Here is a 14,056-nt window from a genome sequence, read left to right as displayed (position 1 = left end):
TCTGCTTTGCAGAAAGCAAAGCAGCAGCTAGCCTGAGGTGGCAGCATCAGTTGTGAATCTGCACTCAAAGGATTCACTCACCAATTAACATTGATTCTTTCTGGTACTCTTTGCTGAGGTGGCAGCGCTGGGTCACACAGGACACGTATCTCTCCAGAACATACCAGCACATCTCATAGTAGAAAGGATAGCGGAATTTGGCGTGCACCTGGAAACAAATCAACACTGTCAGCCCGTGGGGAAGGCAGAGAAGTTTGCAGCACAAGGGCCAGTCATCATTCCCATCGTGTTATCAAGAGCACAAACAGTGTGAGGAGGGGGAGGGGAGAGGGTGGGAGCAGGGAGCTGAATGCCTCCAGCATACGCAATGAGGAGCCAGCCTGCCTGCCACCACAGCATCATTTCTTGGTTCACTAATTTGTATCCTCTTGGGGTGGTGGGAGAGGAGAGGGTTTGTGTTCTTGTGAAATCATGAAACTGATGGATGGCCCCTACAGAATTATTTACCTGCTGTATAAACATAGGGTGGTCACATACAGATGTTAGTCACTAAAACTTAAAATAAAGGCGTGGGTTTTCATCTCCTGAACACTATCACAGGATTTTTATCAAAATGGCAACATCACCTAAAATGAGTCAAGCAGGAAATTTATCTTTTTCATTTGTGGTTGTCTCAACAATTTGATTAAAGAAATGAACACATAAATTCTTGATAACTACACATTAAAGTAAAAATCCCTTATGTGGTTTACCTTTTAGTATCAAGTTAGCTTTTGCCACAAACAGAGTGAGAATAGAAGAGCAGGATTTTGACAAAAGATCCTGTCAAGCTGTGTACTTTTCCTTACATCTCAGACCTGTTGTTCTCACACAAAAAGCTGGATTCTCCAACACTAGTTATTTGTAAGAGTATTTCAGATACAAAAGAAAACAAAGAGGGTTTCCTTCCTTTCCAACATAGTTTTCTATCTGTAGAAGGTCACTGTAGCACAGAAGGATGGGAAGCTCCTAAAATGCAGGAAGATGTGTGCATTTGTTGTGATTTGTTAAAAATGGATGCCATGCATCTTGCATGCACTTGTACTTACACTGTACACCTCTTTCTCCTGTGTTTTGCAGGCTCACATGCATGCACTGCACTGGGATTACAGGAGCTGCTTTAAAACATTCTCTGCATATTCACTGCTCCCTAAGCCCAGGGGTGAGCACCCACCTTCAGTGAAAAACTGAACTGCCACAGAAAGGAGCATTACCTCAGGAAAAAACCCAAAACACCACCCACCGCAGATCTGCCAAATGCCAAAGTCTGAACAGAACCACTAACCCAGCACCTGCAAAGTCAGCCTCAGCTCTGCAAAGCTGCACTGTCCAAACACCTGCATGGTGATCAAAGCCTCCACCTGAGCAGATCAGTGACTTACTGGAATGCCCAGATTTGAAACCTGCCCCCAAGGTGGACAGCCAAAGAACTTGCCTCTGTTCCCAGGGCACAGGAAATGCAAACACTCTTAGCAGTAAAACAAAATGTAACAAAGGCAAAATATACTGTATTGTCACACCAGATGTATCACAGTGTAGGATTAAATACTCCATGGCAATTCTCAGGAATTAAAATCCCTTAAATTCCACACAAATACAGCTGGAAAATCTGAACTGCTTGCTGCTACAGGTCATGCATCCAGCACTGCTGCCTTCCCAAATGTTTCCCTGTGTGGTTTGTTACAAAGCACACATACGAAAAAGGAAGGGAAAAAAGAAAAGGACAAAAAAACCAACCAGCCAAACAACAACCCCCTAAATGTGAGAACATTTAACCCCAGGGCCTTTTTGCATTGAAGAAAATTTTTCCTTTAGTTTAGTTATTTGTCATAGAGAAGAGATCAAGTCACTTATGACTATTAGGGAACACAGGGGAAATTATCCATGCTAAAATATATGCTAATAAAGGAACTCAAATTTTTCCAAGAGAGCACTGCAGGAAACAAAATTTGCAAAGAATTGACTTACAAACAGGAAGCCGCCTTCCACCCCTCAGCCTTCAAAAGGTTTTCAGCCACATGCCTGGGAATATTAAAGACATCATTGCTCAACATTTGTTGACAGATTCTGAGCTTCACCAAATTTAGTTGTTACCAATGTTAATTCAATGTGAAAGACAAGGCAGTAATGCATGCAGTGCTCCCATTATGTATATCAATCTTTAATATTCAATTTGAGTTCCTAATTGCCTCGCTATCAATGTTCCAACCCACAGCAAATCCCTCCATGCCTCTGTAATCCACTGTTTGCCTGAGAAGGCTTTGCTTTTACAAACCTTCAGAAGGAAGAGCTCTCTACACCATCTGTAGACAGAGATACTGTGCAGAGATCTACAGGGCCTTCTGCCAGTGAAGAGACTCCAACAGTGCTTTAAAAACTTTTAAAGTTTGCCTTATGGAAAAGTATAGAGGAATATGCTCTTTGTGATATCCCTGAACATTTATTAATTATAACGGATGTGAACTGCATTATGTGAATGTCCATACTTTTTCCATTGTACACTCACAGGCAAATGAACTCTTAAGGGCAGGGGAGGAGGAATAAGAGAAAGAAGGAAAAAAATTAAAAGTGTTCTGTGATGAGTTCGAAGTGTAATATCTGAGACAGACACTGCCAGAGGACTGAATTCCCCACCAGCAGGGAAATACACTGGATCATCTAATAGGCATTTCCAGCTCTAACTTCTGTGATTAATAATTTACAATCCACTGAAAAAAAGTTTAATTATTCCTGTACAGCAAGAAAAAATCCTCTCTGGAATATGATCCATTTCTTCAGTTCAAAGTGGAATTATTTTAGAGATTTATATACCCCTCCAAAAACAAAACAAAAATCTTAAGCAAGTAAGACACATGTTTTCCTGAAAAAAGTCATAATCTCTTCCACAATGCTCATTAAAATTATTACAAACTCCACTTGTGTTTAATCAATCTAATCACACTACTGAAAAGCAATTTATGATTATTTACAAAATAATTAAGCCAGCCACTTAATATGTTATCTTAGATTCCAGAAAACCAAGTGAATAGCAAACACCATCATCTGTGAGTGACCACCTTACGTATATATTCAGAGTGCCCTTGTTCCCACCACATTCCAGTATTTTACAGCAGTTAAATTTAGATTAATTGGGGTTAGGTTTGACACATTCTTCCTCTTCAGTACTAGAGAGCTGTATCACCCCTGTGCCAAATGATGAATCCCTGCATGGCATCCTGCTCTGCAGCTCCTCAAGCTGGGCTTGCAGAGAGCTAAACAGCTTGGCCTGTTTGACTGGCTGTTAATTGGCCTCCAGGAAAGGCAGGCTGCAAAATGAGAGTCTCTACGAACTGTAAGGCTGGAGAATATTTGTTTACCTCAATTGCACATTAGGAGCTGTTCCCAACAATAGACATGTTTTTTATTACTCCTTAAAACTATTTTTAAATGGCTACAACCCTCTTAAAAAGTCTCCCAGGGGTATGAGGAATTAAGCTAGAATAAGCATGACAAGTATATAAACTAGGCAATTTTATCAGGCTGTAAATCAGCATTACCATTTCAACCCTGTATTTATTCTTGTCTGAGCTAAGACAATAACAACTACACCTAGCATAAAAATGACTTTGAATATCAGCAATCAAAGATGATTAAACATTACATAGCAGCTTTAAACACAGTGAAACCTCCATAAAATTGCTCTGTGCAAAATGAAGAGGGGAAGCACACCTGTATTACACTTTGATTTGAGTGTGGCAAATTACTTTGTCAATCACATCATGTAATTTACTTCTGTGCCATACACAATGGAAAGATCAATACTGATGAGAAACTCATTTGCAGTATGCTCACACTGGCAAATTTGGGTGAACTACACTGTACTGAGTCTGCCACACCAGCCAGTGTATGAATGGAATTATTTCAACAAAGAAATGACAAAATTTGATTGACAAAGCAAATAATGTAGTACACAGCAGAATCCTGTTTTGAAACCATTTCCCCTTCAAGATTCCTGTACAGTATTTTTAGTTTTGGAGATGGGGGGGAGTGTTATTATTTCTAAATCACAGTATTGATTTTCCTGCCTTTTATCAAACTTCTGTGTGCCTTAGCTGCACGGCTTCTATTTTGTTTCTGTGCAGAAATTCTTGCTATTCTTCAGCTGTTCACACAGTTCTGATTTTATACATCTGCCCACGAGCACAAGTTTGTGAGCACAGGTACAGCCTGTGCGTAACACATTGCCAGCACACAGCAACATCCAAGTGCTGAAATTGCTTCTGTGAAGTCGTGGGTATTCTGGGCTGCTGGCTTTCATAGGTCTTTTTTAAAGCACTCCACTATTTTTGCAAGGAAAATGATAAAGAACTACACAGACTTCAAAGAAAAATTTAAACAAAAAATGACAAGAACAAAGGTCTGATTTGGGATTTCCAAATGTGGCAGCATCCCTTTCCCAATTAATGGTGACAGGACATTTTTCAAGATGCAGATACCCAACTCCCACAGCCTCCTCACAGGATCAGTGTGCCAGTAAATTTTAAAAGGCATTTCAGTGTAACTGGCTGGTTAGTTCATAGAAGTTACCATAATATTTGACTGTTATAAGGAGTTCTGCCTGCTGGCATAAAAAGCTTAGAAAATCAAAGCTGCACCCAGCTTCCCAAGAAGGGCCTTGAAGCACAGCTGAGCAGCTACAAGCCAAGGTGTGTGATCTTGGGTAGCTCAAGTCTGTGTCATCAAAATGTCCATTTTTACACAACTTAAAGAAAATAGAGCATTTCCTGCCCACCTTCTCCAAAGACTTCAATGGAAATCACTCATTTCTGGCACTGATCCTCCCTGCCAGTCTCCCCTTCTCCATTCTGCAAGTGAGCTGCCTGTGCAAACATCCTTCCCAGCAACAACACACCCTCCCCTGCACACCTGCAGTGTACTCCCAGCAGGTACTACTGCTTCTTATTTACAGTCACTCTGGAAACCTTCCTGTGCCCAGCACCTCTGCCAGGTGAGCCCTTCCTGCTCCTGTCACCATAACCAGGTGAGCCCTTCCTGCTCCTGTCACCATAACTTTCCTGTCCTTTCTGCACCTTCTCAAGACACTTGACACTTCCACCTGTTCAAAGCCAGGCTGAATCCACTCTGGTCTCTATTTCTGCTCTTTCTATTTCTAATTCCCCCTACATTTAATCTTTTGTCTTAATTTCTCTTCCACTAAGAATTCATTTTTCTGCTTCTCTTCATTAAGTCACTCCAGGAAGCCCACTGCTCCCACCACTGTTTTGCAGTGTGAAGATTACCAGGCCTTGTACCTGCTGGGCAGCCAGGGAGGCTGGGGGAGGACACCTCACTCCCAGAGTCAGAGATGTACTTCAAAACAATTTGCATTTGCTCCAGGCCTATGCACTCTCACTGCAAAGAGAGCAATTTGGGGTAAAAGCCAACTTGGAGCAAGATTTGTGCCCTGTTGTAGGGATGAACAACAGTGAACTGCACTGATGTCCAGAACACACTATTTTAATACTTTTTAGTGAAGAAGAATTGCCATTTCCTGCCATTTTGCCAGCCCATATTTCCACCACCACCAGAGCTGGGACCTGTGTCAATGGTCAGCACTGTCTCAGAGTGGGGCCTCCAAAACAGTCCCCATCTGAACTGCACATCCCCTGGTCCATTTTTATATCAGAATGCCACAATGGCTTTGCACAGGTTATTTAACAGCCAACTAAAACAGAGTCATTCCCTCCAGATCCTGCTGCTTTTTGAAACTCAGTGGATATGATGAGCAGGCGCCCTGTTTTATTAACCAAGGATAAAATTGTCACCCCCAGCAAAGAGGTGGCACAGTGACCTCCCCCAGCCCTTCCCTCAGGTGGGTGCTACAGCCAGATGAACACCACAATGTTCAGATCAATGTCCCACCCCAGCCCCTCTGTTCCAAGAAATTCTTGCATGGTATCAAGTCACTGCAGTGACTGCCAATTACAGAAGATGTCATTGCATGCACAACTTCTGCACAGCTTTGCCAATTCAGCTGTGGCAGCAGAACCAGCCCAGTGCCATCAGTTCTCAGGACCAGGCATCCTCCCCCGGTGTGCACAGAGAGGTGACAAGCAGAGGGTTACCAGAAATACTGGTACAAAGGTCTGTAAAGTGCAACATGTTTTTGTGCAGAAGGGAAGGTGTTTTATGTAAGTTTAACAGGCAGACAAAAGACACAGAAGGGACACATCTGTGGGAAGCACATGAGTAAATCCCACTAAAAATAACCAACATTTGAAAAGTCTCATTACTTCATGTTTACCTCTTGTTTCAACGACTGTGACACGGAGATCCCGTCAGTTGTTGTTTGTCAGAAGGGAATACGAGGGAGAGACTATGACAGATCATAGTCACAAAGATCTGCTCAGTTAAAAAGAGAATCAAGTATCCTTACCCTTGTTCTGTCCTCAATTTCATAGATGCGAAGCTGCATGGGAACATTAAAGCTATGCAGGATATTTCCACCAAACACCAGAGAATCTACTGGAGTATAAACCGCGTGTATCCACCCTAGAGAGGGAAAGCAAAGAACTGAGAATGCCTCGTGCTACGCAGCATTACAGAGCAATTCAAAATCACATTTTAACAACCCTCTGAGTCCCACTGTGCTGGGGATGAGACATTAAAGCAGTGGAAGGTTAAATGGGATGCTCACAGCCACACTTCAGGACGAGTCACAGCAGAAGGGCACCTTGTGACCTGCAGTCTTCCAACCCTCTGTAAATCAGTTCTATTTATTCACCCAACACTTACAGTGTTTACTGAGCACACGCAAGTTTATGACTCAACCACATCCATGACTAAGAAGTAAACTCAGTCTGTTCCATACACTTGACTCTCAGACTGGCACCTCCAGCATGGCTGCAAACCATGTCAGCAGTGGTGGTGGGCCAAGGGTTGTAGGACTGGACTGAGGTACACCAAACTTCCTTCACACTAGCACCACAACACACTTCAGAGGTGAAAGACTTCAAATTATTACCAGACCTCCTTCAGAGGTGAAAGTTTTATCAGCTACGATCAACTTCCTGAAGTAACCAAGAAATAGTTTTCACTGCAAGGCTCAAGTTAAGGGATTTAACATTTCTGGTACTGGAGCTGATGAGTCTGTTCTGACCCAATCCTACAAGGGACTGAATTAATTTCACAGGCTCCAAAGAATCTTCTATCACAACGAAAATCCAGGCACAGCAATTCAGACAGCCACACACCAGCTCTTCTGCCTCGGCATTGTTTGCTTGGTCTGTCAGGAGCTGAAGCTCTGGCTATGCAAGACTGTAGCCTCTGATCTCTGCAGTGAAAAAGGAATTGATCCTGCTAATGATCTGGGACCCACAGAGACCTGACACTTTTTTTCCTCTTCTTTTTAATGAAAAGCATTACAATTTATAAACCAGCAGACAGCAAAGCAACATGGGGGGCAGTCAATTTTCTCCTGACTGTGCAGTACTTTCCATTAAAGCTGTGGCAGCTTTCCCTCACTTCCTGATCAGCGAGGGAGCAGGAAAATGCCTTTCAGCCTAGAGGGTTTTCCAGCCAGCAGCCACAAAAGTGCCCCTCCACAACAATTTTTCAGCCATAAAGGCCTGCAAAGCTCTGTCTGGGAAGTCCTTGAGCCACAGCAGATGGCAGGACTGGGGCTTTCATTTAAGGGCATGTTGGTAGGAGAGTGACAGGAAGGAAAAGAAATCAGCACTAGGATTTTCTCCCTGGAAACACAAGCCTATCACTCTGGATACATTTTTCTGGATTTCAAGAGTCACTGAATGGTAGAGGCTGGAGGGGACCTCTGGAGGTCCAACCCTCATGACCACCTAGAGCCAGCTGCACAGAACTGTGTCCAGATGGCTCCATGGTATCTCCTGGGATGAAGACTCCATGGCCCCTCTGGGCAACCTGTTCCAGGTTTCAGTCAATTTACAGGTCTGACTTCACACACTAAATGTGATGCACATAAAACCAGCATGTGGCTCATGGTTCTGGCAGCTCTCAGAATTATTCCATCTTTCCTTCTCTGGTCAGCATAACTTCATTTACAGATATCCAGCCTGTTTATTACTATCAAATCAAGAACAACCAACTCGAGAGGATTTTTTTTTCATGTAAGGGTAGGATGGCAGCTACACACATCAACACTCTAAATACTTCACAGCTAAAGTAGTTCGGCACCTCACATGAAATACATCAGCCTGTACTAAAAGCAAACTACTACAAAAATACATGATCCTCATCCTAGTCTTTGGGAAGGAAAACAGATCCAAGGTCAAGGAAGTTGGGGCCACTGCTTCCACTGGGTAAACAAAGGTTTCTGTGGTTGGGGGAAAGAGTGGAATCCACGTGCTGAGGCAAACCTGGTCCCCAAAGCCAACTCATTGGCTGGGTGCTGAAACAGGGCTGGTTTGCGTGACAATCCACTTTAATTGTCAGGTTTAGAGATGAACAAAGTGAAACTTGAAAAAGTGAAATGACTTTCATGGCCCCACAACTGAGTGGTGGCAGAAGCCAGCTCAGAACCAGGCAGTTACCAGCAGAACACTGAGGAGTCCTCAGCACCACTTCCCACAGCAGTTCTCAGCACAGATGTCAATGTCCAACCTTAGTGCAGCTGTTATTTTAGTTAAATTATCAACATCATTCAAAATACAATTTGCTATCAAATATTTGCAACTTGATTAAAAGGAGTAACTGAGCTGATTCTTGTCCTATTTAAAAGGTCAAAAGGAGATATCCCTTCATTTAATAATCAATAAAATTAAATCACATCAATGCAGTTGTTCTTTGAGTGGGTGCTTCCACTGAAACCACAGAAGTAGCCTTCTCCTACAAATTGTATTTCCTCAGTGAACATTTCCCACTGGAGTGCAGCTGGTTTCATTGTTTCCTGGTCTTTGGGTCTCTCAACAAACCTTCCTTGACTTCTCAACCCTGTGAGATGCCAAGGGTTTTTGTGTTAATAACTGCTAGACTTTCTTGGTAGTAGTCCAAATATTTTTGGGAGAAATGTGGAAGGATCTATCACTGGCTTGAGCCAATGCTCTTACAAATGGTGTTCCAGACATGACAAACCCTTGCACAGAAAGAATAATGAACACAAATATCCTTACAAGCATCCATTCTTGCAGAGCTGGTACAGTGCAAACTGAAAATCTTCTGTAAAGTATCTGAAACAACCTCTGGTTCTATGGAGAAGGTCTTTAATTCCCTACTTGCATTTATAATCCAGGACTAAACATCTTACAAGCAATTAGAACCTTCAGCTCCCAGCTGCTGAATTAACTGAACACTAGGTCCTTCAAGCAGCAAGTATTTCTAATAACAAGAGTGAAAATATTGCTGTTAATGACAAGTTGTCAGTAGCAAAACCCTTTAAAACATAACATTAAAATCCATCAGGATTGTGAAAAGAAAAATAAATGAGAGACCAAGCAACAAAGTCATCATATAAAGTCCTGGGAAGTCAAGTTGCTCCCCCTGCCAAGGCAGGGATGATTTCCAGGCACAGCTCTGAGACAGGCACAGATGCTGCCTGTGGGTACCCTCCCCTCTCTGCTGAAGTGCTGAGCTGGGCACACAGCTCAGTCCTGGGGAATCCCAGATTTCCTGCAGGCAGCATCCAGCTCAGCCCCTCTGCAGGACACAGCCCTGTCAGAGGAGTCACCTGCGCATAAAATAGATTTTGGTCACTCAGCTGTGCAGCATTTCAGTCACACTGCAGCCCAAAATAGCTTCCACTTGCCTGAGGAAGGTACGTGCATAATTGAAACTGCAGAGACACGAGCACCAAGAGGTGGATTCCAGGGACACAGGACAGAATGGGCAAGGTTAGACAAAAAAGATGGGAAAACTGACAAGGTACAAAATCCCAGCAAGACTGGCACAGATGTTGCAGAGGAAAAACCCCAACATGAAAATCTCTTGTTCTGGTACTAACCAGGCTGTGTATGGAGAAAAACTGGAGGTCAGCACCAGAAAAGTAGAAGTAGGAGGAAAGAGAGATGAGCAGAAAACAGGAAACAGTTTCCATCAGGGTAATGTATTGTGGAAATGAGCTCTGAGGAATGAGAAGCTTGGATGGCACATTCAATCCATTCCCACAGCTTAGCTACAGCACGACTCAGAAATAAACTGAGGAGGATGAATGTTCATTGTGACCATTTGCAAACAAAACCACCCATCTTGTCAGCTCCCCAATTACCATGGTTTTTAAAGGGGAACACAAACCTCCAGAGCAGGAGGTGCTGCACGTATGGTGAAGACAAAAGGACAGCCAAGGGATTTGCTTTAATGTCACCCCCCACATCCCTGCCTCACCTTCACCTGTGCTGTTACATTTTGCTGTGCACTGAAGGTCTGTTGACATTTTAGATCATGTCACCTGTGCTGAACAGCCTGTCATGTCTGCTCCTGTGTGTCTGACTTCAGCTCTCACAGCACAAACTTCCCACACAGCCCCCAATACCAAGATCTCTGGAGTGAGTTCATCAGTTCTCTCCTCAGTGACTGCTCTGTGCTGCTCACACAAACCCTGCCACTGCTGCACAACCCTCTGTGTTCCACGGCTTCATGTGAGACAGGACATAACACCTCACCTCTTGGTAATTGTCTCAAAAACAGAGAAAAACACCAAAAATTTAATTTTATCCTTAATGCTAAAAAAAGCACTGGAATAGTATCAGAACAACTGGAATAAGGACTGAAAAAGTCAAAAGTCAGTGCAACAAGAAACCGTTAATTTTTGTCTGAAAGCCACAAACAAAAGCACCTGCTAAATATTACCTAAAGCTACAATTAAATCCTACAGATGAGAGGAGGACATTGACTGTGGGCTTTGAGGACCAGCCATGAACCAGCAGATTCTTGCCCGTGGGTGCCCATTTCCCAGCAGTGACAGGAAGGTGGAACAGCCCAGCCCCAGGGCAGCTCTGCACGGCCACTGCCCAGTCCTGCCCACCACAGGCTCAGCCCCGTGGGATAAATGGATTTGGGAGTACAGACACTGCAGTCACTGCTCCCAGCCCTCATGTCAAGCCTCAATAAGACCATCCACTTAAGGTTTTTCTGAAGTTGATGGTTTTTATTTCAGCTGCTGGCGATCAATAAGTGCTTTTTCCTTCCCAAAACAATCCTAGTGTATGAAGCCAAGCCAACACTGAGCAGGAATTCTCTTCAGGAGACTCAGAAATGCTCTCAGCTGATTTACAGTTATGAATTATTCCACCACTCCTAAGATACACTTGAATATTTAGATGTTATCATCTCTAGTAAATCAAGAAGGTAAAATTAACAGTAACAAACACTTTTTCTGAACAGTTAAAAGAAAGATATAATCTCATTATCTTTTGAATTTTATAAAACAAGTATTATTAAACATTGCAAACTTGTTAGAAGATTTCAGTGGGCTGCAAATTCCTACTCAAGGATGCAATCATCCATCTGAGAATAATGAAAAAGAATATTAACTTATAAAGCTATGGGGCAAACAGCCTACAAGCTCCAAGCCAAAACCATGGTGCATCTGTTTCCATTAGTAACTGAACTGATATTGTGCCTTCTGATATAGAAGTTGCCACACATTTTCCTGCAATTCTACAGCAACTTGGGGTGGAAAAGATGAAATATATAGTCTCAAAAACAAAAAGTGACTAAAGAGATAACCTGAGAGTGGGCACTGCCAGCAAATCTCAAAAGAAGAATGACTGCATCACAACAGTGCTCACAACCAAATCTATCAAGGGAAGATCATGTTTACATTTTTAAAGTTAAGTATTTACTAATTCTGCCCCAGTAGTACAAGTAATACAGCAACTCTCCATCTTAAATTGTTGTTAAGAATGAGGCAGAACTTGGAATTAGGTACAGAATCAAAAATCCAGCATCATGCTGTCACCTTCCATCTGAAAGCAGACACTCAAAGCAAAAAGCCTCTCCTGTTTGATCCCCTCCACAATCTTCTTCATGTGGTCCCTGAGGTTCCAGGCACGGAGATTCCATTAATGTCAGTGGAAGCTCACAGAATGGGAAAAGCTAAACAGCAACCAAAACCAGCCAGGCAGCTCTGCAGCCCTAGAACAACACCCTGCAAAAAATGTACCAGCCAGATTTTAATAGCCTGTCATTCTCCTGCTGTAAGGGCTATGTGCCACCTTCTGGCCCCATCACACAATAATCCATCAAACTCTCACTGGCACAGCAGAGGTGACCTAGGACCACACACTCCTAATAGGCAAAATGCCACTGATAACCACTGAGACAGCATCTGAAACACTTTGAATCCCTGCAAATAGCTGCCTGCAGTCCACACAGAACATCTCTTTCTGTCCACTCTCCTTCCCAAAAACATTCATCTGAGAAAGGTCATTATTTCTGCATTTGACTGGAGACAAGAACTCCGGAGCACTCTCAGGTTGCCACAATAATTAAGAGAGACTCTAACAGCATGTTTCCATGCCAAAGGCCCTGAAGTGCAGTACAGAGAACATAAGAAAAATAAAGTAAAACAAACAGCTTACTCCTCAGTGGAACACTGCCAGCTCCCAGGTGAAACACAACTGTTATGAAATTGCATGCAGCAACACGAGAAGTTTGAAGAAGAACCAAAAGGAACATCATCCAGTGACAGCAGGTCACCCTGCCTGGATTTTGATCGTAGGAATGCTGAATAAATCAGCACTACAGAAGTTTTCTGCAGTATCTAATGGCAGCCCAACCTCTCACCTCTTCCATGGACTCACATTAAAGCTACAGATTTGAAAAGCCTACAGTAAGATCAGAAGCCCCAGCCCAAGCCCACTGCCTCTGCCCAGTGACAGAGGCTCAGAAAAAGGCTGTAAGAAAGAGAGGATGATAGAGCAACCCTTGGCATCATCAACCATCTCTTCCCAAAGGAACCAAAACCGGGATGTTTGCAAATTTTCTGAGACCAATCACACTGCAAACCCTGGAATCAATCTGTATCTACCTCAGAGGCCAGCAAAAGTGGTCTTCACCAAAAAGAAAAAAAAGAAATAAAAGAAAATCCAAGTTCAAGTAATTAATTACTACTCCATTAGCACCAATACAACAGATTCCAAACAATTCACACATCCCCCCTGAAAAGTCATCACATGGTGCAGAAGAAAACTACAGCAAAAATACTACTGGACAAGCTCTAGACTTGACTGTTGCTGGTAAAATTTTGTTGTTTCCCTACTGAGACAGTAACTGAGCACTGAAATGATCCTTTTTCTCTTCTGGATCATCACACTTTCCACCTGAAGCACACTTTATAAAGAATTTCCCTTTTATTTGGCATGTGAGTCAGGCAGCATCCCCTGTCCACTATTCCAAGTGAGATGTATTACCTTGACCAGATTTCATCTGTGGTGAATGTTTACCATATGGAAACTGTACATACTAAATTCTGCCCATGGTAACATACACAGTGTAAATATCCTGGGGCCGCAGCACTTTTCCTGTATAAGGAAAAGTTTGCTCCCATCCTGGGGAAACAGCAGTTTGAGTTCTACAGAACAAAATTTAAAAATCATTCCTTGACACTGGTAGCAGTTACGGCCTCCTCCCCTCTTGAACCTTCAGCTGGTCTAACATCTTAATCTAATCTGGCCATAAACCTCAGAATGGCACAATGTGTGTATTTCTCCATCAACAATTACACTGACACCAGTTGCATTAGTGGAAAAGGCCAGGTTCCTAGTTGATTTTATCACTTTACCACAGACTTTAGCAGAGTTGCCATCCTTGACTCACCAGAGGGAATCAGTGAAGTGGGAGATGAGAACTTGTAACTGTGCATGGCTCATGTGGAGCAGCCCTGTGGGGCCCCCAGGGGACAGCTGGGCTCCTGCAAGGGCATCCATCAGAATCCCAGCTTGCTCTCCCCCTCCCCATATTTAGGAGGAACTCCTAAAATGCTGAAAAATGCACCTTTGTGCCTAACAACTCACTGTGCTGACGATCCTGGGCTCAATTCCTCCTTGATACCAGAGCTGGGGTCGTG

The 14,056-nt window shown here is 43.1% G+C and overlaps 1 protein-coding gene across 9 annotated transcripts in view; it reads right to left on the bottom strand.

Annotated features, from left to right (window-relative positions):
* KDM2B (lysine demethylase 2B) overlaps positions 1-14,056 on the bottom strand; it is a 110,980-nt gene that overhangs the window by 53,128 nt on the left and 43,796 nt on the right. For all 9 annotated transcript variants that reach the window (XM_064392504.1, XM_064392501.1, XM_064392502.1 and 6 more), the window contains 2 exons: positions 6,455-6,570; positions 82-208 (listed from right to left, as the gene is read on the bottom strand). In XM_064392504.1, coding sequence (XP_064248574.1) covers positions 82-208; positions 6,455-6,570 — 243 coding nt within the window. The remainder of the gene's footprint in view (positions 1-81; positions 209-6,454; positions 6,571-14,056) is intronic.

The sequence above is a fragment of the Passer domesticus genome, chromosome 17 (assembly GCF_036417665.1).
Source record: "Passer domesticus isolate bPasDom1 chromosome 17, bPasDom1.hap1, whole genome shotgun sequence".
NCBI classification, from domain to species: domain Eukaryota; kingdom Metazoa; phylum Chordata; class Aves; order Passeriformes; family Passeridae; genus Passer; species Passer domesticus.
The sequence above is the reverse complement of the archived record's forward strand: the minus strand, read 5'-3'. Positions and strand labels throughout refer to the sequence as shown.